The sequence below is a fragment of the Acipenser ruthenus genome, chromosome 4 (genome assembly GCF_902713425.1).
Source record: "Acipenser ruthenus chromosome 4, fAciRut3.2 maternal haplotype, whole genome shotgun sequence".
Taxonomy (NCBI): Eukaryota; Metazoa; Chordata; class Actinopteri; order Acipenseriformes; family Acipenseridae; genus Acipenser; species Acipenser ruthenus.
The window spans coordinates 88,472,425-88,499,583 of NC_081192.1; the positions used below are offsets into that span (position 1 = coordinate 88,472,425).

The window sequence follows — 27,159 nt, forward strand, 5'->3', positions numbered from 1 at the left end:
TTATTGTTTCAGGGTGCTGGTGAAGAGGAGCACTGCATTTAAAATAGGTCTGGGAGACTGACATTGTACTAGTATTGCACAGAGCTGCATAGCCCCTCATAGCTAACTTTCAATACACCATATATTACATTAAAGCAAACTTATATTTCTTGTTTAAAACACACGGATGAGGCTTTTTGTTTAAACTAACAGACCTTTACTGGAGGATAGATAATCGTGATTCGCTTAGCCAGTGTCCAATGTTTCATCAGGTTTATAATGTAATATTCCCAATTAGTTCCCAATTCATCAAGAGCCAGAGAGGAAGATGGGAGCTTATAAGTAGCTTAAAGTAATAAGTAAAAATGTTCTACCTGGTTGTTGCATCCTTGCAAAAACAAAGATGACTGGCACACTAATTGTTCCTCATGGACTGAAAAAAGCCTAGTGTCTGGTGAACTGAAGTGAGTAATTACTGCACACACTCACTAAAGAGCTTTCTCTTCCATGCCTAAGCAATTAGTACATGAACACATTATATTATATAACAGAAGAAAAAAAACAGTGTGGGTGGCATAACTTGAATTGTCTATTTATATATTTTCTATCAAAAGCCATTAAAAGCCCTATAGTTTTGGGGGGGGGGGGGGGGTGTCTGGGGAGGGGTGTCCGGGGGGGCCAAACTCAGTGGCAGAACCACTGTCCAGTGGATCTGTTTCTTGTTGGAAGCAATACAAAAAGTTTGCTCTGCGATGTCAAATTTTTCAATTACTTTATCATTTAAGTCAGGAATGTCAGCCATCATGTCTTTTTTCAATTGATAACATGGCAAAATAATTTAATCAGACCAATTATTTCTGTATCTGATGCTGAGAGACCTTTGTTTCATCTAGAATTGATTATTGTAATGCACTTTTTTCTGGTGTCACAAAACGTGTGGATCCTGCTTGCAACTTGTTCAGAATACCGTCGCTAGAATTCTTACTAAAACCAGGAAAAGTGAACATATTACCCCTGTTTTGGTCTCTTTACACTGGCTCCCTGTGCAGTATAGAATTGATTTAAATATTTTGCTGTTAACTTACAAGGCCCTGAATGGATTAGCACCTAGTTATTTGCAGGAGTTACTGACCCCGTATCTTCCAAACCGCCCTCTGAAATCACAGGATGTGGGCCTGCATGGGAGGTAGGGCTTTTTCTTGTAGAGCTAATAAATTATGGAATGCTCTGCCTTCGTTTGTCAGGGAAGCTGGGACCGTTACAGTTTTCAAGACTAAACTTTTATAAAATGGCTTTCTTATCTTAGTGGGTTTTAATGTAACTTTTAAATTGCTGCTTTTGTACTGTTATTTAACTTTGTTATTTAAATAGTCTGATTGTGGCAGTTGTATGTGTGACATGCTATACAAATGTATTGTGGTTTGTTGTTTTTTTCTGCTATGTACTGTACAGTGCTTTGCGATACTGTTGTATAAAAAGCGCTATATAAATGCAATAAATAAAATAAATACATAAAATAAAGTTCCTGGACCATTTGGAGGCATTTTATAACTTTAGTCAATGCATCTTTAATTGAAGTGTCTGAAAGATGAAAAAGATATATTCATTACCTGAACTAAAATACCTGAGACTTCTTTCAATTTTGGGCAATTTCATCCAAAAAACAGCTTTAGACTTCAAAGGTTTAAACTGCCACCCTTTCATACCCCAGGTGGAAACAGCTATTCTGCACAGTTTGGTCTCAGATTAGATTTTTGACACTGTGCTGTGTGCATTTAATTTAATTATGCACAGACTGTATAATTTCCTCAACACCTGTTCTGATAAATGCAGTTAAATAATCAAGGTCAACAAACTGGTGCTCCATTAACACAAATCCCCATAATTTTCGTACAGTTTTGCTTATGTTATCATTCAACTATTACATACAAAGCAGCATAGGTGTAGGAAGACAGACCAGGCTTTTCAGCAACGGGCCAGCTGAGAGAATTTGAATACTGAGCTTAATATTTAAATCACCCTAACTCTCATCGAAACAATGTAGTACAGTTTTACAATGTCCCGTCTGCACCAGGTAAAGAGCATGACTGGTCTTTCTGCACCAGGTAAAGAGCATGACTGGTCTTTCTACACCAGGTAAACAGCATGACTGGTCTTTCTGCACCAGGTAAACAGCATGACTGGTCTTTCTGCACCAGGTAAACAGCATGACTGGTCTTTCTGCACCAGGTAAACAGCATGACTGGTCTTTCTGGACCAGGTAAAGAGCGTGGCTGGTCTTTCTGCACCAGGTAAACAGCATGACTGGTCTTTCTGCACCAGGTAAACAGCATGACTGGTCTTTCTGGACCAGGTAAAGAGCATGGCTGGTCTTTCTGGACCAGGTAAAGAGCGTGGCTGGTCTTTCTGCACCAGGTAAACAGCATGACTGGTCTTTCTACACCAGGTAAACAGCATGACTGGTCTTTCTGCACCAGGTAAAGAGCATGGCTGGTCTTTCTGGACCAGGTAAAGAGCGTGGCTGGTCTTTCTGCACCAGGTAAAGAGATTAAAGGAAGCAACAGCTTGGGGTTTGCAACACATTTGTACAGAGTTATCATTGCCATCACTTTTACAGTACCTGCAGGAGGAACGCCTGCACACCAGGACTTTCCAGTGAAGAGATGTCTTGCTCCACTGAGCAGACCCCTAGGCTAGAAATACTTAGGAAAATGACTGTACTATTGCCACCAAGTCTGGAATCACATGCTACTTATAGCCTTTTCACACTTGCACACCCGAGCTGAGCCGAGCCAAGCTGGAACCAAGCTGAGCCCACCCAGCGCGGCTCGGGTGTTTTCGCACTAGTTAGCTCAGCCAGGCATGTTTGTTCACAGTATGTTAACCAGTGCAACCAGCCAGGGCAGGTAGCGACTGCGTGCTCATTTACCTGTCTATGATGGCACACATGTCGATACTGACGTTCTCGAAGCTTCCCAGCTTGCCTTGCTCCACAGCGTGCAGGTCGGCCATCTGATCATCCACATGAATGAGCTGCATGCAGCCTTGAAAAGAGCGCTGCACCGGAGATCGACTGGAGTTATTCATTTGTGGAAAGTAACCTGAATGAAAAACAAAGGTTTAGAATTATTTTAAATTTCTTTCTCTCTCTCTCTCTCTCTCTCTCTCTCTCTCTCTCTCTATATATATATATATATATATATATATATATATTAGAGGTCGGCACAGGTACCCAGGTCTCTCTTTACTATCCAGGTTTCGATTTATTAAATTGAGAATTTAAAGAAAACGTAGAAAATATGACAATACAGTTGTAAAGGTCATTGCATACTCGATCCGATCATGCATCCGATTTTAACGTGCGTCAAAGAAGAAAAAAACGTAATTCTTGTACGACAGTGATGCGTCAATTTTGGAATCGAAACAAGTTCAATTTGATCAGATTGGCGTGTGTTAAAAAATACATTGACCAATGAAAAACGACTGGGAAGACACATGGATTTTTGTAGTTCCCTGAACAAAATGGAAAAACTAATTGTGTGTGTCGCCAAACAAAAATTACTTTATGATAAATCCAACAAAGATTACAAAGACTTTGAAAAAAAAGAAAGCATATGGAAAGACATTGCCATGGACTTGGGCATGAATGATATGTATTATAAAACATGAACTTATGAACTGATAGCATACATAAACACATGGATTGTGTGTAGTATAGATTATTACAAGCATAAACTTTTTATTTCAATTGTAGTTGAGAAAGTAAAGAAACAATGGCCTAACCTGGAGACACATGTCAGAGAAAGAAGCGTAACAGGGCAACCAAGGGGCAGTATATGAAAGTGATGGAATTTCTAGCTCCATACACAGAGAGTAGAAGGTCATTATAGTAAAGTATTTTTGGTAGCTCATTGCTCGCTTCCCAACTTTTAGATATATTTATTACAGGAGTGAGTCTTTGAAAAATTGGTCATATGGTCTCTGATGCTATGACAACTGTGTTGAGTAATATCATGTTTTTAGTTGTTGTTGTTGTCGTTGTGTTTTTATTATTATTATGTATTGCGTAACAACATTATTATAGATCTAGTAGAAACATAATAATTAGCAAACGTTTTAACTTCCATCAGCATTTGCTGATCATTACGTTGATAAACTACATTTAACATTTTTTGTGTTCAAAGTTATGTAAGAATGAACAACAGAAAGGTTGACTATAAATAATAAATATGATTTTTTTTAGCTGACAGTATAAAACATTAAAAAAAAAAAAACACACAGATCTAAATGATCATAACACAATCGTAATGTACTCTGGGAATGTAGTTTATTGGTGTCCACTGCCCACTATTAATCACAGATTAAAAACTACAAATCCCATACCCCGCCAATTTCACTGAATTATCAGTGCGATGGCTACTCGTTTCCAGACAGTTTGAAAAATTGTCAAACCAAGATGAGGGAAGTAACACATTATTTTCATGTGATTGGAGAGGTTTCAAAAGAAAACCACGATGACCATTATTATTATTATTATTATTATTATTATTATTATTATTATTATTATTATTATTATTATTTCGATGTTTCCTGTACTGAAAAAGGTTACACAAGTCTACATTTATGTGTACTATATAGTATTTAAATGTGTATCATGCACTTAAAACATTAATACCATATTACTTTGAATTAACACTTCACTCAGATATCAGCTTCTTAATAGACGCCGCCCTCGAATAAACGCCGCTCTCAATAAAGAAATGTAAAGGTATTTTTTGTTTCTACCCCTGCTCAAAAAATAAATAAAGAAACGTGCAACTCTGGATCTGTATATGTGACGTCCCCGAAGAGACTGCAGGCTCAGTCCAGCATGTAATACAAACTAATGTACACCCACCTTAGTAAGCAAATGTTATTTCATGGTACAGTCCCGACAGACAACCCAAGATGAACTACTTACACTTACAACACAGCAGTCTTTCACGTATTTTTTTATTCCCCCACCATCAGAGTTCAGTGCCAACACAGCAGGGAATGAAACAAGGGCTGTCTGTTTACCTCGTCCACGGCTTGGATGTTGAAAACTTAAACTCAGAGGAACTTAGAGCTTTGCCGATCACTCATAGTTTTGAAATTTTGTTGATGGAACTACAGTTCTTCTATTTCTTTTATACTTCTAACACAAAGTCTTGCTGGACACTAATTTTCTTAATGTTTGTTGAAAAGACTTTGCACAAGAGACTTGTTTTAGCATTTGTCGAATAAACTACAGACAGAAATGTCTTTAGTTTTAATCATGCCCCTTAAAACTTGTACAATGGTGTAGTACAACATGTTTAAGCATAGGCAAGCACTGTAAAGAACAGAGACCATATTCAAAAAAACATTGGAAATGCATGTGAAAATTGAAGCATTACTGTTGAAAATGTACTTTCATTATCAGGCTCTCTCCCTCCAACCACGTTAACACATACATGAATTGTATATGGTATATTTTTACCATAAAATTGAAAAAATATATGTTCCTTTAACAGGATCAACTCAGGGGAAATACATTTTGGTTAAAACTGGGAAGGGGTTTATAACTATACAATAAATGCTGCAGTTATTTACATGGTCACTTTGCAGAGCTGCAGAAATCAAATGAATATAAATATACCTCCCCCAGTGGATTAATGTGAATAGACTGTATGCTTTAAAAAGAACTCATTGTATAAGATATGTTATTGAAGTCCTCTGCTTGAATCAGAGTTGTCTTGACCTTTTGTTGCTGTTTTTTAAAACGACTATTGAAAAACACTATTATGCCATATAATAAGACCTGGAATAAAGCAGAATGAAATTCTGAAGTTCATTTCTGTTTTACATATCAGTGCATATAGATAAATTCTGTTTTTTTTCTTTGTCTGACATTTCCAGCTTTTACTGAGCTGATATTCTGAACTGAAGGTCACACAGTTCCTTTCATATCGCTCTGAGCTTCTCATAGATTTAGTGTATCAAGTAGACACGGCTATTGCCAAGACAATAGAGAGAGATGTCTAACAAAGCAAAGATCCAAATCTGACGAAGAACAAGTAATGAGTGGTAATGAGTGTTCTGTCAAGGTTTTACTTTGTATTTCCTGCTATTTTAATTACAAACTAAACGATAGGATCTGTGGAGACGGACAGGGTATGATAAGCTAGGAGATGCTGTAATGACATATACAAGACGGAAGCAGTGATTGGCAGGTACTAGAGGCAGCACAAAAAAGCCCAGTGTCCTCATATCAATGTGACCTTTTAATCAGCGAGGCAAGAGAATATTAACCATTTTTTTCCCCATAGAAAACCACAGCAGTAAAAATGAGTTATAAATGAGTTATTGTACCATGTACAGTTTTACAATTCAGAATAGATATTGGAGATAAATGATGTGCTATGGCAGCAATTCAACACAAAATCTTCATATAGATACAGCATGTTATATCGTACCAGTTTTATTAAGAGTTAAAGCTGGGTTCCACACAGAGCAATGTTTCTTTTGGAGCAGTAGTGTAAATCCAGCATTCATTTCCTTGTCTTTATCCAAAACTAAGCATCACAGAACACGCTTTGACTTTCACAGCACTCTAAATACTTACTGTGTACAACACATTGAGGCAAATGTCTTTTTAAAGACATGTGCAGGACCATTAATTTGTACAGTGTTCTGAAACAATTTAAAGAGAAAACAATTTATCGCCAAGGGTCAAACAAAGATTTTTTTGTTTTTCAATCGCTGGAAACCATTTCATAGTAGATCTGAAATCAATGCCGTGACACACAAAGTCTTAATGTCAGCCAGCAACTAACAAACAATCTCTCCTCTTTAGGGACCACAGTACTGCAAAATATGTTGCCTTGGACAACAGCTGTTTATCACTGCAGAGCCTTATGAAGGTTTCCTTGGTGGATGTTTAAAAATAAGAAAAGAAAGATGTACCCTTAGTATTAAAACTACCAGTGTCAATACGGGTAAAATAGCTAAACCCAGAGCTGGGGAACATTATGAACTAGGGGAACAATTTAGAACACTGTTTACTCTGCATTTGGAGCTTCCAGCCTACCACTTTAAATAGTTGTGACACTTATGCACACATAGAATCAGAACCATTTATTAGAATTCCCATGAGCACTGTATGCACGTCTGTGTAATGATGGACCACAGTTCAGTGGATCACATTCTGACAGCCTTTTTCACGACAACTTTCCCCTAAATTTGTGTCCATTTATTCTGCCCTGACACTATTGATTTACTTCATTTCTAGCTCAGAAAGCATGTTTGAGGTTCAGGTTGGATCCTGATACCCCTTTTAAAATATATTTATTATATTTTATTCTATTTTAAAACTGTATAACAATACCTAGACATTTTATGATTGCAGTACAATGGCATTTGTTTATTTAGCAGATGCCTTTATCCAAGGCAACTTACAGAGACTAGGGTGTGTGAACTATGCATCAGCTGCAGAGTCACTTACATCTCACCCGAAAGACGGAGCACAAGGAGGTTAAGTGACTTGCTCAAGGTCACACAATGAGTTAGTGGCTGAGGTGGGATTTGAACCAGGGACCTCCTGGTTAGAATCCCTTTTCTTTAACCACTAGACCACACAGCCATATTGAGTGGGTGAGATAGTGTTGTAAGTGACTCTGCAGCTGATGCAGAGTTCACACACCCTAATCTCTAAGTAGCCTTTGATAAAGCTGCCTGCAAAATAAACAAATAATATTGATTTGAGCCACTGGGGCTAGTTTGCCTGCTTTTCTAACTTTACTTTATTCATAAAATCATTAACAAAAACCACTTAATTATACCTTAACTACTACCACTACTACTACCATAGCCTTGTCCAAATAAATAATATATCAATCAAACATCCTTTCAAGCTCCACACATGCAGTAGAGTCTTATACCTGTTCTAATGAGGACCTTCCACAATACTTGAATTTTTTTTTGAGTGATGTTAATAAGGGTGTCAATAAATCTATAAGGACCCTACTGTCTCAAAGTGAGAAACTGAGAGTTAGACTGAATAGCAAATCACAGATATCTACAAGAAGTATCCCACTAAGACAGACAGCCTCAAGCAACTACATCTGGCAGGCATTATTGTATTTAGCTAACAAATGCTTTAGCAGTTAGGGAGTAAGCTTTAACACAATGAAATCCATATCTGCATGCTGTGTTGACAAGATGCAGGATAGTGGATTTTTGCAGTGCAAACATTTCTCTTTGATCTTTTGGGAAATTAATTTGTTAATCCAGCAACCCTGGTGCCTACCCCCCTCAGCCACCAACATTGTGATCACATGCCATTTGTATAAGAAAATTATTTGTATTACATGAGAGTAGGTGTTAAAATGATATTGGACTCTCGCCAAGATAAGGACCAACTAAGACACACCTAATTTTACTGTAAACTAATATGATCCATCTGTGTTTCCTTCCATCAGATGATGTAGATATCCTTCTGCCTGGTGTTATTGGCTGAAGTGTAATGCTGGCTCCAGGGATCAGCCTATTTTTGCCTCCCTGGTGCATCAGCACACACAACGGCTACAATGTTGGCTCCAGGGATCAATGATAGTGCGGCCTCCCTAGCGCATCAGCAACCATCTGGACTGAGCTGAGTAGGGTACTTCTCTGGGGTCTTCAAATGGGCACCATCCATCCTTGGTGTTTCGTCGCCTAGCCCACGACACCTTAAGAGGGCTCGACCCCGTCCATCCTTCACTCAGCTAAGCCCAACTTACTTATTTTCCTTTACATCAACTTTTTTTTATTTCTATTGTGCTCAAAGTCCTACCAGAGCCAGTTGCTGCTCCTCTTTGCTGATTCAGATAAGTTCTTCACTATGCGTCGCAACTCTTGACCACTGAACTGATGTCTCTGAGAAACCGGGTTTTGGAGTGTGCCACAAATCCTCAACAAACCACCTCCACTGGGTAAACCTGGACTCTCCATCCTCGCTGCTCCGCCTCAGCAACTAGTTGAGCGTAACAAAGTTTCTTCCTTTCGTATGCCTCATCCACAGCATCCTCCCATGGCACTGTTAACTCTACCAGGTGAACAAGACGTGCTGATCCAGACTACAAGACAATAACAGGTCGAAGGTTAGTGCTGGCAATCTCAGCTGGGAAAATAAGCCGTTGTCCAACATCTGCCAGAGTTTTCCAGTCTCTGGCTTTGGTTTTAATACCTTTTCTTGGATGTTGCTCCCCTGGACTGAGGAATGTTGTTCTTCGTGTGTCATATATTGCTGGTATTGGCAGCAACCTGCTGATCATGCTGCAATTGTCTTCCAATGCCAAGGCCAAACATCGCAGCCCCTGGTCATGACACCAAGTAAGCCATCCTTGGCTAAGACCCACCTTACATCCTGTCAAAATGTGTCTTAATGTAGCTGGTGATGAACACAAAAGACACCACGGATCCTCTCCTACCCATAGATTAACCCATTGCTGTCCTATGTTGGACCTGGTCCGACATTGCAATGTTCCCTTTCCGGTTCAATGTATGACCCTGTCCGACATTATCAAAAAGACGTAAAAAACAGGTCTCTAGTCGTTTTTTCTCCGGAAAAAAGCCGAGAAAACCATTCAATGGCCGAGTGAGACTGATAGGAACCGAGAGAAGCCGAAAAAAAGGGGTGTATCTCATGAATACAGATAGCCCCGGCACCACATAGATAACATGGTCATAAACAAACAAGATAGCTGTTTCTGCATCCAGCACTCAAAGAATATCACAGACATTTGCAGAGCTTTTTTTAGATGTTATAGTAATAAAATAATGACTTGGATCGCATCATTGAGGAGTTTGGTGATAAAACGAGTGATCAGGAGATGATTGGTATGCACTACTATGAAGAGGTATGTGAAAAATACAGTGAACAAGGGGTGGGGCGAGGCTGGAGATGCAGTACTGAATGTCCTGTTGATATGCAGTGCCTTTTAAACCTGTTTTACTGTGAAAAAACACTTTTAAACAGCGTGTCTAAAATAAACTGTGCGTGTGAAAATAAATTGGACCTGACGTGCCTGAGACATGCTGAATAAACTGACCGATACTTGTAGAATTTTTTTCTTTGGGTATAAAGACCCCACCTGCTCAGTGCTATGCTCTTGGTACAACCTATTTTCCCATGCTACTTTAATCAATTTGCACCGGATTTGTAGAACACCAGGGGCACTCTTGTACACTCTGTACAGAACTCCATTAGGCCCAGGAGATTTTAACGCCCTTGTCTTTTTCACAGCTTGCTCTACTTCTTTCCATTTGGTATTCTGGTGGATTTTCATTTGACTTTCCATTTGAATCTGTGTGTGTTTCCTTAAGATATCTCTCCATGTAGATATGTAGATATCCTTCTGCCTGGTGCTGATGGCTGGTGTAATGCTGGCTCCAGGGATCAGCCTATTTTATGACAGATCCAGAACATCAATATACTGTCGTGCTCATGTGGTTTATAGGTAAACAACACCTTGGTAGTGCAGAGGTGAATCACAGCCACAGTAGATCTCTGGTAAGTCATTAAAACACATTCTGTATTCTAAGGCTTTGTCTCAGGATGTTTTAACATCAGAGCCACTCTTCTATTCTTTTCAATCCTGCTGTACTTGATCTTGCAGAACTGGGGTAAACAGATAAAACGCAAATCACTGGCACTGCCATGCCTGACCTCAATTCAGAAGGAAAATGCCAAGATTCACAAAAACTTCTGAACATACTGAATGTGGCTTTGCATTTAATGAGCCTCAGAATGCATTTGGCACACACCAATTCATGAGGCAGCCCCTTATCTTGGGAAAACATGCATCTCCAGCCATTATTACTTAGTATAATACTGAGTTCTGTTCCTTCAAAAACTAAATATATAAAGCTGTAAAATGGCTTTAAAAACTTCATTGAAACTTCACCTTTGAAATGTATAGAAAATATACAAAAATCCAGTAAATACAGTAAGTAGGCCTATTTTTTAACATGATTCTATAGTAAACAAATATGTTATTTTCCCTTTTTTAATAGAGTGCCAATTAATTATTTGTTTAACATATACATTTATTAATTGTGATAGAGTTCTGAATGTACAGAGGAATTAATACAAAGGACAGAAGTTTCTATTGACAAAACTGAATTGACATATTTTCATACTTTTTTCAGTTACATTAGCAGTCTTGAAGAAGAGTTACATGCCAAAATGTTTTTACACATAAGGTGGTTTATTACCTTAAACATTCATACTCATGTGTTAGAGATAAGAAAACAAAAATAAACGCACGGCACATGTTATTGTGTTTGTGTTGGTGACAGAATGTGACTGACAGGATATTTTTTTTATGTTTTTTTTTAAATTATTTATTTACTTCAATATTTTGGGTTTTTTTTAATATTTTTCAAACTTTTCCAGGGGTGTTGCTCTGCACTGCATCTTTTTTTTTTCTTACTCGTATACAAAAGGTCAAGAAAACTCCTTCTCTATTTTCACATATTACTAGGGAATGCGATTTTCTTTTAACACAGTTTACATCTTGATGGTCTCCTAGTACAGCTCCTTTTGAAATTCTCTAGTCTCTCTCTCTTTACAGTGTAGTATGGCAACTGAACTACATCAGGGCAAATCCTTCCATTTGTGATCATCGTTTCTACTGAACTGGCCTTGTCAACAGTAAACGTATCTGCGAAATGTGATGATTAATATTATTATTTTATAGAAAATGTAAAATACGGTACTGCATATAAACGTCTTAAGTATACAAAAACTGACTGGCATTTATGTAATGTGCATCCTAAAATATTCTCTTGAGAAAGAATATTATATAATATTGAATACAACAATAATATACCTACATCAGATCTATCTATCAGACTTATAAAATAAAATAAATAATACAATGTCACCATAACAATCCAACTTATTAGATTCTAAGGTAAAAATTAACTGTATTTATATTCGTTATTTTGCTCTTATTTGAATTTGATCTTACTTTCTACTGATTTTACTGTACTTTATAACTGCTCTTATCTGTAATGTGATATTTTGCAATGTGATACTTTGTAGTGTGATATTTTGTAACAACTGTAAATCATCCTGGATAAGAGTGTCCACTAAGAAATTAATAATAATAATAATAATAATAATAATAATAATAATAATAATAAGTCTCTGTCTTAATGCTCTGTCTGCTCTCTCGCCTCTCCCTCCCTACTTCAAAACTCCACGCCCAATAACAGCAGACGCAGCCTCGCTGTATCCAATCAAGCAGTCTCTCATTGAAACCACACCCTCGTCACGCCCCCAGCTTCATTGGGGCGTGTCTCTTCAGGAATACGGGTAGGCAAAAAAATCTTAAACCTCCTGAGTGCATTTCAAACTTCCTGAATGCAGATGAGCCGAGGATGCAGGGAGAAAACAGTAGTAGATGCCTACAATTTATAGAGCTTCAGGTTCGACTTTGAGATGTACGTTCCATACAAGATTTTTTAATGAACAGTGCCAGCTCTTTGTGTGAGCTCCAAAGGGCTTGTTCGAGGCTGTTCAAATTCCAGACGACCATGTTCGGTGCAGCTCTTATGACCTCAAGACTTCAATATCCTACTCCTCTAGTGGCTGTTCTTTGGGTTTTAACTTGTTTCAACCAAAAACAAATCTTTTAATCTCAAAATACTGTAGCTGTTACCTTGTCTGAGATTAAAGTCTGCTTGGTGCTTCAAGTTTAACTATTTTTTTAAGCTTCAGATTTGTCTGTTGTACTGTTCCAGGCAACTTCCTATAATGACTTAGCATCCTTCAAATGAATAATAATGCAGTGAGCATTGTCAAATGTACAGCAACACTCTATTCTATTTCTTTTTTTTTATTTTACTTTATATGGTTTAAGTATATACAAGTGAACCAGAATGCAGGGTGGTAATGTGGCTTAGGCTTCAACTGGACAGTACAATAAAGGTGTTATACTCACATTGCAATGCATTATGATACTTGTCGTTCTGCATCTCTTAAAATTAGTTAAAAAGACCAAACTGTCCATTTAACCTGGGGCCATATGGCAGTCCTATCAGAAAGCAGTGAAATGGATCAGGTATCTGCCAATCAAGGACCTGGCCTGTCCATTTCCTTATACCTCATGATATTCGTCAGCAATCAGAAGACAGCACTGAATGAACCCTCACAATTTGTATGTTACTGACACTTATCAATTAGCACTGATAAAAATGATGCATCAATTAAATATCAGGAGAACAACAACAACAAAAGTTACATGGAAAGTTTTCTGATTTACTGATTTTCTGGATCATTGTCCCACACCCTAAAATAAACAAGGACACACTGCAAGACTTAAAATGACCTCAAGCACGTAGCTTTGAAAGCACAACACAGCCAGTTATGAACATCTGCAGCTGTTTAAAAAAACACTAATTAACATCTAAATAATACATTTTTAAAAATATATTTTATTGACACCAGGTAGTGGCCTGGTTAATTGACAGTCTTGTAATATAATTTCTGATACTTGTCTATACTGTACTAATAAAGGTCTGGCTGTCAGTTATCCTGTGGTACATTTTTCAATTGGGTTAGTGAAGCTAAAATTACCTTCAGAAGCAACTTTCAGACTTAGAAAAGAAAAAAAATTAATAAATGTGAAAGCTTCATGCATGATTGAGCAGTGTACAGCTATGCCCAAAAGTTCACCTCAAATTTTAAGATTCGAGGTGAACTTTTGGGCATAGCTGTACACTATAAATATATATATATATATATATATATATATATATATATATATATATATATATATATATATATATATATATAACTTTGATCTCTAATTTAACATTGTGTAATTAAAGAAACTATAAAATTATATTGCAAAAGTCTACAGGAAGGCATAATATTAGTACAGTACTATTTTTGTCATTTTTTTATTAAGTATAAGAAAACTGCAAAGCAGTATGTAATTCAGTATGTTAACGTAACATTATTCAGCAAGTTTAATTTTACTTCACAAAGGAAAATGTGTTAATTATATAGGGTGATGCAAAGCGTTTGGCCATAGCTGTAGTCTTTATAACAATTTGTAATAGCTTTTTTCTTTGGTAGCAATACAAGCTTTTGTATCAAGCTTGTGTCATACAGTGCTCCCTCGTTATTACTTACACATAAAAAAGTGAAGCATTTAGGTTAGTGAACTAGTAATAGGTCCTTACAGAGAAACGTACACAAACACGGTATTGTGAACATGAAGAGTGAAATACCACATGGTAGCACTGTGTACCACAACAACAGGCTATTAACATCTACTGGATTTTGATACGCTACATTCAAGGTGGTATTATCCTGACAAGAAATTATATGAGTATGACATTTAGAAAATGTCAGTATAACCTTATGATAAGCAAATCCAAGTCACATCTCCTACCCAAAAAAATAAAATAAAATCTTCTGATGAGTTCAGCATTGACTCACAACAATCAATCCTGGAAAGGGGGAAAATGATAAAACCTTTTTTTTAATCTCAATTTCAGCCCTTCATCAGCAGCAATGTGCTGCCAGGATGCTAAAAGCCAAAAGACACAGAATGGTATCTTTTTTCATTTGGTTCTGAGAAGATGGGTTGGACTGATAAAGCTATCAGTGGCTCAATCCCTCAGAATTAACTGACAGCCAGGTTGATAGTGCCAAGCAGTGCACTCCACAGGAAGACAGTTTTTTACATGGGCTGTGTCCACCAGGAACAGTCTTTCTAAATGGATTGATATTGGGTTGAAGAATAGGACCGAATGCAAAAGAGGTTGATCTGAAATACATGTATATCACCTCAAGTTTACACAGTTGCCCCTTTTCCTTTTTTTCTCTTTTTTTTTGTTAAACAGCTCTCTTTGCATCTGAAAAGAAAACACTGACATTCCCCTGAATACCCAGGGCAGGATTTGACAGCAGTTTTCAAATGGAGGGCAGGCAGTAGCAATGACACTCTCCACACCTTTCTCTACTGTTAGACTTGATTACAGGCTAACAATATACTCCTCTTCTTCCCTGGAAACATATACATTTTTTTTCTTTTCTCAAATGTAACATTTTTTTTTCATTTCTCAATCGTAAAACAGCTTTGCCTTAATTTATGCATTCTTCTTAAATGTCTCCATCCTTCAACGAAGGTGTTTTTTTTTGTGCCAGTTTTATACTTGGCATCAATACATATTTGGCACCAATAGATATATTGGCAGGATATATTGATTTACCTGAGAATTAACAGTAACAGTTTATAGTAATGTTGTTAATGAAACAAGGGCTTAGAAAATATTTTAAAAAGTGGAATAATTAAAACAGTACTGTATACAATGCCCTCCAACGTCCCCAGCAAGTTTGGAAACCAGATAAGTAAAGGTTGTGTTCGGAAAAATCTAAGTTCTAGTTTTAATATCCAATATTCCCCTGAATATAAATGTTATCTCCCCTTGAGTAAACTGTCCAGGAAATTAATTAACTTTTTCTCCTCTGACAACATGGAATGGCATGGACAAGGTGCATAAATCCATACTCATGTTTTGGGATGTTACTGATTAAAAGCATGCCAGTCAATAGGGGAAGCAGCTGGTTGGTGAACGACAGGCAAGAAGCCATTGAAGGTGTGGGAAGAATTTCAGGAAGTACAACACTATCTGGTTTACAAAGAGAGAAAGGGCTTAACATGTAGTTCCAGATATCATGCTTTAATATAAAATACATGTGTTGCTTTAAAAACTGTGAGCTATATAATGAATGGATGTGTACAACAGACATGAACAAAAAGTTTGTTGTTAAGAACTCTACACGGTGTTCAGTATGTTATGTAACAATGGAAGGTGGATATGGTAGAAAAAAAAAAGAAAATTACCTCCAAAGTAATATTTATTTCCAGTCTTAATGTAGAGTGGACTGTTTGTCCGTACAGCTGAGGCCTCATCTCCATCAATGGTGAGCATGGCAAAGTTTTCTTTGGCCAGGAAACGCACATTGTGCCACTGACCATCATGAAGTCCAGACCCTAGAATATAACAACAACAACAACAAAAAAGATCAGCAAGTCTGTTTCCAGTGTTGATAAAAGTGTTGGACAAATATGGAACGTTGCACCATTATTCTTTTTTTAAACAGGGTTGACATTTTTGACCTTCGTCTGATTTAAATCATTGAAATCAAATTAGTTCAAAGAGCCCATCTTCAAATGAATAAACCCACAACATGATTTTATGAAAAACAAGACTTTTCTGGTTTCAGCACAGTCACACTGAGTAAGCCTGTTTGTTTTTAATAAAATAATGTGAGTTTTTTCTCTTGAGTGTGGAGTGTTTGAACTCTGTTATTTGAACATTATCAGCCTATGCATCAATGTTGGTACTGCCTTCTAATTGAGCGTGGGAGCTTTCTTCTTCTTAATAAAGTTCAGGATTACTTTCAACATTCTCCTGCTTGCCTCAAGGCCCTTCATCACACAGGTCCAGAATATCTCTCTAACCTGCTGACCCGCTATGTCCCTGCATGCAAGCTGAGGTCCTCTGACTCTGGCTTGCTTGTTATACCCAAGCAAAAGTGCACCACACTCTGAGAGCGCTCTTTTAGCTTCATGGCCCCAACTCTCTGGAACTCTCTCCCAGTTTTAGTGTGTGTAGCTCCCACAGTTGCTCGCTTCAAATCAACTCTCAAGACCCACTTGTTCTCTCTTGCTTTCAATGCTCTTTAAGCCTGATATCTGTTATTAGCTGCTGTCTAAATTGCTATTTCAGGTTTTTCACCCCATCTTATTCGTATGATTCTGTATGACCCACACATCCACAATGTCTATAACTAATGTATTATGCCTGTATTTAATGTATTTGCATTGTTTTTTTTACTGTTTGCATATAATGTACAATGCCCTGTATTTCACTGTATTTAATGTATTATGCATTGCTCCTCACTATCTTGTAAAGTGCTTTGTGATGGTGGTCCACTATGAAAGGCGCTATATAAAATAAATACTGATTGATTGATAGTAACATAATTTACTACTGATCAAAAATTGTTCTTCAAATTAGGAGCATTAACAATAGTTAACACTTTAAAAAGCTGTTTAGTGTTTATATGCTGTTGCATCATAGGGGTAAGACGTGGGGGACATGTCCTCTTCATTTTTTCTACGATGAGGGAAATATCCCCCTCACATTGTACCAGTACTAGAACCTTTATTTCTCAATAATGTATTCATATAATCACTAGTCAATATAGATCCTCCACTAGGACCCAGTGGAAACACCAATCATCAGCACCAAGTGCTGGCACACAATGCATCGTGTGCGATCTCAAGCAGAGAACAGAAAGCAGAGTCCAGCAGGAAAGAACTGTTTCCATAGGTTTTTTTTTTCTTTTCATTGTGAAATTTCTCAATCGTGATACCATTTCCGATGTCCATGGTCTCAATACTATACAAAGTATTCGTATAGTATACCCCCCCACCCCGCTTTCTTTAAAGAGGGAGTTCACGGACGCAAAAGTTACACCACTGTGTTGCATACACCACCTTTGATTTCCTCTGTTAGAGTTATCCAAACAGCACATGCTGTATCTTAATTTAGCTTGTGCTGGCTCACATGGGATAGGCTGCTGTTCATACCTTAGGACAACGGCCTGAATAAAGTATACATTTTTTTAAATGGATATTTACAGCTTGTATTATGGCTTGAGTCTCGAATGTGTTAACCCTACCTGTATCCTTAGAGTTCATAAATAAATGGAAATACATTGTCTAATGTACGGTACACTTTATTCGTTAACGTTTACATGATTAAGAGTTTAGTTAGTAATCTACATCTGCGTGTAAAAAGCAATTTAGTGTTTCATGTTTTTTAAATCCCTTGCTCTTTAATGCAGCACTGGGATAATTGTAGCACGAGGGACACTATAATGGAATGGGCTTTTGTAGCATGGTACAACAGGGGTGACATTTGTAAATTTTGACATAACTTATAAACACTGGTAAACAACAGCAGCTACACATTATCACATTAGTAACTATCTGCTAATGTATCAAGATTAACCCATATACTACAAACCTGTGAAGACAACTGGCCCTATTTAAAAGTAAGAAATAAAAGTTGAGGAATAAAACAAGATAATGTTGGAAAACTAGCAAGAAACAACAGCTACAAGAAGGAGGAGTTCAATTTTAGCAGATCCTTGCTAATCCAGTCAAAATGATTCCATTACTTTCTAAAATTGCGTCTGTGCCTTTGGAATAGGGTTCTAAGAGTTTGGCAAACCAGGATTTCTGTGCATGTTTTACATTGTTGTTGCTTTCATGCTTTGCCTGCAAAAGTTACTTAAACAAACTAGAAGTGGCAACTGCTGTGATGTAATTCAATTCTCATAATCCTCCTCAGGTGCTAACATTAATTTGCGATGCAGTTAAATACACATTTCAGGCAGAATGTCAACTTGACGCGGTTGATGGTTTGAAACATGCAGTTTGTTCTCACAAGATCTGAGGTCTTTAAAACAAATTCTGACTTTTGCTTCTTTAAGTTTTTTCTCTTTATTTTGATCCAGATGTACCTCTAGGGTCAGAACCTGAGTGCTCCTTTAATTCTACTTTCTTTCAATTACCTGACCTATTATCTTTGAGTTTTATTCTACATGAATGCAGTGTCATCCATCTACAGTGCCTACATTAACTGAAAAATAACACATATTTAATAGGAATAGATCTGTTATTATAAGGCAACGGTACGTTAAATTGGCATTCTTGTACACAGTATCATTATGCAACGACCCAGATTCTGTTGTTCTAATGGAAACTGGAGCTATATCACCTCTGTAAAAATCCCCTACTCTGCAATGTATGCACATTTTTGTGGTCTTCTGACTGCTGATGTGGACCACTATACCTACAGTATATAAGATGTGTATTCAGAAACAATCACCGGAAAGCAGATAGATCGCAATTATTTCACAAGTGGCATGATAGTGGGTGTCCGTGCAAATGGTTCGGGCATCACTGTAGAAAACCACCACTGGGAAACACAACAGCAGTGGCAAGCAGGCTATGACAGATCAAGCATTGTGACAATAAGCAGACATGCTACAGTGGCCCACATCACAGAAACCTTCAGCACTAGACATGATGCACCAGTTTCCAGCTTTGTGGGTGTAACGGGCAGTGTTGTGTGATGCACTGCCGTTACAGATTCTGGCCCATCAGTGAGGTGACATGAGGGTAAAAGCTCTATAGCCAAGAATTCAGAATAGCAGTTAAGACACTTGCTTGAGTTGTGTGGGGTCACTGGTTCGTGCCCAGCCTCGGCCCTGTTACATGGGCTCGGTAACAAAAGCTTCAGGGTAACAGTTCTAATATTTAGATTTTCACAACAAATATCAATAAATCATTTGAACATATTATATTTAAACAGAACGTTCATACATGGTAGAAGTAACCTCTTCATAATAACTATTGTACCACATACTTACATAAATACACTATTTAACAACATTAATCATAAGTGAGGTTGTATTACATTACATAATCTGTGGTGGCTTGAGACCGGTATCCTTCTCTCACACCAAAAAATATGAAATAGCTGCCTGCCTTTTCTGACAAGGAAGACTTGGCTTGTGAACCACAACGACAAGCAATAACACAGAGACTAGCGTTAGCAAAACAAGAACTCTTAACACTGATCAACAACAAGGTAGTGCGTGAGATGTTTCCTCAGAATTATGTATTTAATGAGACTACACATTTTGCAACCTTTAAATTATAAAGTTGTCTGAAGTACAAGAGGTTTTAATTTAGCTGCTCCAGACACTGCTTAGGCGTACAGTGGATATAAATTTGAATGCATATCATATTATTGGATTGCAACATATACATTGCAACAGTAGCAAGGGTGAGGAATCCAGTATTCTATAATTGCAAAAGGAATAGACTGTAGGAAAACATTACAACACATAGAAACATTATAATATGTTATTCCCAAATAGAAAAGTATTTCTTTCGCTTGTCCAATGTTGTAATACAAAAAAACAAAAACAAAAACCTCTCAGGTTATATACAGTTTAGTCTAATCTTTCAATCCATTGGGAAAAAACAATGACAATAAGATTAATTTTCAAGGTTCCAAGTGTAAATTACTGTAAAAAAAAAAAAGAAAAAAAATGAATAATTAACAACCTAACAAAATAATACCTGATGCATTTATTTCTGTTTTGTACCTTGAAGATCAGACTTTGAAAAAACATTATGAGCAAAAAATAAAACAAAAAACAGTGCCCTTTTTGATCTACTGAAGCACAGGGTTTTCGCAAAGTCCACAAGCAAACATGCATCTCACTCAAAGACATCTGTAAGTTCATCCCAATGCAACTTGCCACAATGTCTTCCCACACAAGTGGTGAAACTGTTGCACATACTGACACAATTGCCTGTTTCAGTTGATAATTGTTAGTATGCTGTTATACACCATTAGTGTATCAGCATCTTGATCTCTGGTCGTGTTTATTGACACAGGAATAAGGTTATACCATTGTACCTTTTTATTATGTCTTAAGTATACTACACTGTCAAATATAACACCATAGCTATTCTGTCATTCCCCTCTGGTACGAAGGTTATGGGAAGTATACAGTAGGTATATCTGCATGGAAACAAACCCATGCCTGTTATGTGTTTTTAAAGCTTCATTGTGATATAAAGTACATGTGGCTAGTAGAGCTGTAGCCTGTAACTAAATACAAATATATTGCTACTATGAGAGTTGGACTTTTAGATTTTTGCAATTTCATTCATTGCCATTATAATGGAAATATACAGACTTGTCCTTTGAATCTTTAACTGGCTAGCAGCAACCCACAAACAGAGCCGGGCCTGGTGGAATAACAAATGATTGTCAGTATTTGCCTCTACGACATACATATTATAGAAACACTCTGGATCCTCCCGAGGGTGGAAGTTTCTTATCAAGTCTGTTTCTGCTATCACATCCACCTTCACTCGGCACAGTCCTGATAACACACTGCTTTGCAGGGCAGAGTATAATTACGGTGCACTTTCTGAAAAGGAAATTGCTGTCTGATCCATTCTCTTCATAGCTGAGAGATACGTTTTTTCTTAACATTCTAAAGCCTTGCACAGCAACCATATTTATCAAACCCCTTTGATACTGAAACTGCCCTCTTCCTTGCAGCCATTTCAAAGCGTGGTCATCTTCAAAAGACAATGCATTACCTTTTGAATACAGTAATTGGGGAGGATTGACGTACGTGTAATCTTACTTGGAAAAGAATACGTTCTTGATTGTACTTGGATGATGCTATCGGAAATTGACGCTGCTCAAACTGGAAGTGGCATAACATGCATCTCCTAACAACTTAACAAACCCACAGCTTTATAAATGGCTTTAACAGAACATTATCACCCACTGAAACAGATGAATCTCTGCTTGGCTACAACACAAAGGGGCATCTACAACAAAAAGTATCAAATACAGTTTACTTTGGCTGCATAATACTTTTTTCTGTTAGGCATATCTCTCATCATTCCCCTTCAAGATAGCAAAATTACTGCACCATCTTAATAATGTAGTTATTGTCATTAGATACAGTGACATTAACTTCCAGTGCAGGGACATGATAATTACATGAGGATTCCTTGTAGAAAGCAGGGATACTGCTGGGATACCATTATAACGTGAGTGCATTTCCCTAATCAAACACCCACAGAAGCATTAGTAGACAGATTACAAGCAATGTCAATGTTGTATTAGGAATTAATTTTGCACGCAGGCCCTGAAACAGTAGCACCCTGATACTGATATGGTACCGTGGTATACTACAATGGAATACCAGTGTATATTAGTTCACATAATTGTGATATCATTGGTATATTAAAATATGAATATTTGACCACTGTGGTACTGGTCCATACTATTGTAGCTTGTATTGTGTAACCAATCTTCGTTAGTAAAAATAAACCACTACATTGTCACTGTGGTAGCAATGCATTACCATTTAAGTTAATTTGGTAAGGGTTGTATTTGATTATCGCCTGACATGAGGAGTTAATTGAGCTGCTCTGGCATTCAGAAGGAGCTGACCAGATCACTGACAAGCTTGATGCTGATTTAATTGCAGTTTATTTCAGAGTGTTTTCCAACAGGTGGTTCATTCATTGCTCCACTAAGCATTATTGACCATGAGTCAAAGCTGTGGGAAGGGGCAGCCAAACATAGTGACTGACCAACCTGCTTGAGTAGCAATAAGACTGCTTTGTGAAAAACAAATATAAGCAAAAGCTAGGATCATGGCACATAGAGTAATTGAATCTGAAAAAAACAGCACCTCCTGAAGAGGTTCTAATTATTTCATGAACCACTTGTCTGCCACTGCATGTACTAGGTATGTCCTCCTTGAGTAATGCACAAAGATGTTCTTGAAATTGTAATTATTTTCCTTCAATTAACCTTGCTTTATTTATCTTGTAAGGGGGCTGTTGTTCAAGGGATTCACCTGTGTGCTGCACTCAATTAGCACTAGCATTGCACAGCTTGCTGTGCAGTCATTGGCTTCGCCTCTCTCATTAGTTACAGTGTTTCATTGGTCGAGCAAGGTGCCAAATTTGATTGACAGATGACGTTAGCAATCAAAGTCATAAACAATGAGGGATAATCAGGAATTTAGCGACTTAAAATAAAAAGTTTAGATAAGCATGCTTGGTGGTGGCATTCTGGAATGATTATTATCCATAGCAGCTCATACTAGTACAGATGGCCTTGCTCTGTTTACAGTGGAAATCCCCACCCCATATGGAAGCAAGCGGCTTGAACTGACGAGATCATGAGGGTGATTTACTTTATGAAACAGTGTACACTGGCCATTCACTTTGACAACTACAGTCACTTTAGGTGTTAATCAGAAATACATGTTGGTGTAAAAGAAATCAATTAACATTTAGACCTTAATGGGAAAAGCAATATAACAGGTGCCAGTCAAGGGGTTCACTTAGTTTTCATAGCTGTCTCTTTTTTTCCTTTTAATTTGTGGTATATATTTTATTGTTTCATTTTACTCTTTTGAATGGATTTAGGTTTGATATCGCAGACGCAAGGATGGACAGGGCAAGGTAACTGTGATGGAGATTGGATGGAAAACTGTACCTTGTGCTTGGCAGCTCAGACCTTAACCGCTGTTCAAAAGAGGCTCGTTTCGACAAGCAGTTACTGTATAGAACTGAAGTATTGCTGTTGCATTCACTCTTCTTAAACTTACTACACCCCTGGGCACAGTAAAAATGAATATGAAAATGTTGTTTGTGTTGTTTCAAGTAATGATCAGTATGTGTTAATGGTGACACTGAAACGCATATTAAATGTGTGTTACCTGACATTTGAAATCTGCAATTTTTTATTAACTGGTAGCCGAACAAATCATGAATACAGTTCACTGCATATTAATTGAATATTAATTTAAAAGGGACTTGTGTGCTGGTTCATACAAATACATTACTGACACAGATTATGTTACTGTTTTAGCAATAAAGTTACATTTTAAATCCACATGCACTGCAGTGGACAGCCTAGTTTTATTTCTCAAGGCTTTTGTTTCTAAGCATGTCAACTGAAATAAAACAGATTTAATAAAAAAAGATCAATGCATAGTGTAGCTATTATTATAGACAGGGAAAGGATCCTCCAAATGCCAGTGCAAAATAAAGACTCCTCTAATTTGAGTATGTTGAACTTCCATTGAAGTTTTATTTGTATTGAATATTGTACATTTTGATACAGTACATGACCCATCAAATAAGCATAACAACTCACAGCCTTTTTTATAGCATTAATCCCTGTGGGTTTTTAGTTACCTCTGAATAAACCACAGTATGCTGTTTGCCTTTAGGCTATTTCTTGAGTGTTCAGGAACCTTTTATTGAGTTGGAAACTCCCTTGTTCCCTAGTTTATTTTCTTTAAGGGTAACTATGGCAAAGTGCCCCGCCCCTGTGTGCATTTGTGTGTTCTGTGTATGTATGTATGCGTGCGTATGTTAATGTTGGTGTATAGATTGGTACACGGGATATAAACGGGTCTGTGTTTCACGTGTATTTAAAGTGTAGATTTGTATTTAGGCACGAGGAGAGCACAAATCACTTCACGTGCTGGTTAAATGTAATATGTGAGCACGGGGTTGCACAGAATTAATTCACGTGCTGGGATTCAAGTGAATAATTAATTAGTAATTGAATCCCAGCACAACAGTATAAATAGGCACATTTTTAGTCAGTCAGGGTTGGGTGTTCGGAAGAGGAGAACGGGTGAGAGAGAGAGAGGAGAGTTAAAATCATTAGAAAGATAGTAAAGATAAGTGTTTGTTCTCACCGTGTTTGTTTGTCTCCGTGCACCGTTTGTTAAGTGTCAGTCGTTTTGTCTGTCTGTTTATTTTGGCGTCAAGTGCCGTGTCCAGTGTTTTTGTCTGTTTACAACCCTTTTATTTGTTAATAAACGCTGAGTGCAGCCATTGCACTCAGCTCATCACAACCACTGTCTCTGTATTCCTTCCTGCTTCCGGTCTGACGCCACCCACTCTGGCCGTCTTTGTGACAGTAACAAATGTACATTTCATACATATCTTTGTAAAGGAGTATTCATGGTTGCATACAGTAATGTAAAAAATCAGGTATCAGGAATCAACCAATTACTGTTAATGGTTTGTCAAAATTTGTGTGCATTGACCATATGGCTCAATTTGAAAGTAAAAAAAATATACAGAAATTATAAATTAACATTTTTTAACTGCAATTCTTGTTGTCTGCAATTCTTTAAGTAGTGAGCACAGATTATGCAAAAGTTAGAATAAGAACATAAGAAAGTTTACAAACGAGAGGAAGCCGTTCAGCCCATCTTGCTCGTTTGGTTGTTAGTAGCTCATTGATCCCAGAATCTCATCAAGCAGCTTCTTGAAGGATCCCAGGGTGTCAGCTTCAACAACATTACTGGGGAGTTGGTTCCAGACTCCCACAATTCTCTGTGTAAAAAAGTGCCTATTTTCTTTTCTGAATGCCCCTTTATCTAATCTCTGTTTGTGACCCCTGGTCCTTATTGTATTTTAGTACTATCCAGCACAAACATTCTGGTTTTGTACTCATGATGTATTCCTTTTAGAATTTGGAATGCTTGAATCAGATCATCTTTGTTCAAGAAAATTATTTTAGCCTGTTTGCATACGACATGCCTTTTAAACCCAGGATAATTCTGGTTGCTCTTCTTTGGTGACCAGAACTGAACACAATATTCTAGATGAGAACTTACTAATTCATTGTAAAGTTTTAACATTACTTCCCTTGATTTAAATTCAACACTTTTCACAATATATCCGAGCATCTTGTTGGCCTTTTTTATAGCTTCCCCACATTGTCTAGATGAAGACATTTCCGAGACAACATTAACTCCTATGTCTTTTTCATAGATTCCTTCTTTAATTTCAGTATGTCCCATATGATATTTATAATGCACATTTGTATTGCCTGTGTGCAGTACCTTACACTTTTCTTTATTAAATGTAATTTGCCATGTGCCTGCGCAGTTCTGAATGCTGTCTAGATCATTTTGAATGACCTTTGGTGCTGCAACAGCGTTTGCCACTCCTCCTAATCATTAATGTAGATTAGGAATAGCAGAGGACCTAATACTGATCCCTGTGGTACACCACTGGTTACCTCGCTCCATTTTGAGGTTTCTCCTCTAATCGGTACTTTCTGTTTTCTACATGTTAACCACTCCCTAATCCATGTGCATACATTCCCTTGAATCCCTACTGCATTCAGTCTGAGAATTGATCTTTTATGCGGGACTTTGTCAAAAGAGTTCTGGAAATCTAAATAAACCATGTCGTATGCTTTGCAATTATCCATTTTCAATGTTGCATCCTCAAAGTCAAGTAGGTTAGTCAGACATGATCTCCCTTTCCTAAAACCATGCTGACTGTCTCCCAGGATATTGTTACCATATAGGTAATTTTCAATTTTGGATCTTATTATAGTTTCCATAAGTTTACATATAATAGAAGTCAGGCTTATTGGTCTGTCGTTAGCTGGTTGGGTTTTGTCTCCCTTTTTGTGGATCGATATTATGTTTGCAATTCTCCAGTCTGTCGGTACAACCCCTGTGTCAAGAGACTGTTGCATGATCTTGGAATGTCTGAAAAGTCTATCATTAGTGTACTGTGCTGTTCTGTTTTTTTTTTCTTCAACGTTGATAGAAAAAATAAGATAGCTGCAGAAAGGATCCTAAATCAGCCCATAAGAGCTCAGGCTTTGTCATGGCAGGTATTTCAGTTGTAATTTACTTTTGCTACCAGGTTTCTGCTTGTGCTTTGGAAAACACAACACTGGGGCACAGGCAGAGGCTGAACACAGTGACAACACACAGCAAAAACTGAGACATAAGAAAACAGGATAAGGCCATGTCAAAGCAATTGTAAACTGTGGCTATATGAGCATGCATATATCGACTGACTAATTCCTCCACCAAAAACTAATGCAAACAAAGTACAAAGGGTTGTTACCTGTTTAATATAATCAGAGAAGAGAAGCTTAAGCTTGTTGTAAGCAGCAAAACCACAATATTAAAAAAAAAATCTGAGAGTCGTCCTCATCTATCTGTCTATCTATCTATCTATCTATCTACCCATCTTTTTCTGGTCTGTCAGTCTTGTCTGTCTCCGCTGAGATCAATCTGCCATTGATCTTTCATTATTTGGTTTTGGCTGCCATCAAAGTCCCTTTTTCTGTTTTACTGGCTGCTGTTGCCTGTTCTTACTAATATGTTCAGCACAGTCATTTACAAACCTCAAGATCAAAATATGATATGTTAAGGTTTTGCAAATATTGATTTCCAAAAATCTCCAAGTTTCCCTCCTGCAAAATAATATTTGTCGATTGAATACAGAGCCACACCAAGTCTAAAAATGAGTCTCACCCATCAGTTTCAGATACAATTTCTGTAACTGTGGTGCAACCAACTAGAGAATGAAGGCTCTTTTTTGAAACAGACTCCTTGATTATTTAGTAGTATGCCTGGAGTGGCGATGATCCTAAAATTACTGGGCCTAACTTTTAACATAATATTCTTCTATATAGCTTGTGTAATTC

At 37.4% G+C, this 27,159-nt stretch overlaps 1 protein-coding gene across 1 annotated transcript in view; it reads right to left on the reverse strand.

The window, feature by feature from the left end:
• Positions 1-27,159, reverse strand: part of LOC117400323 (contactin-associated protein-like 2) — a 508,692-nt gene that overhangs the window by 192,381 nt on the left and 289,152 nt on the right. Inside the window, exons 9-10 of the mRNA XM_034000113.3 lie at positions 15,885-16,034; positions 2,909-3,080 (exon numbers count right to left, since the gene is read on the reverse strand). Of these exons, the coding sequence (XP_033856004.3) occupies positions 2,909-3,080; positions 15,885-16,034 (322 nt within the window). The remainder of the gene's footprint in view (positions 1-2,908; positions 3,081-15,884; positions 16,035-27,159) is intronic.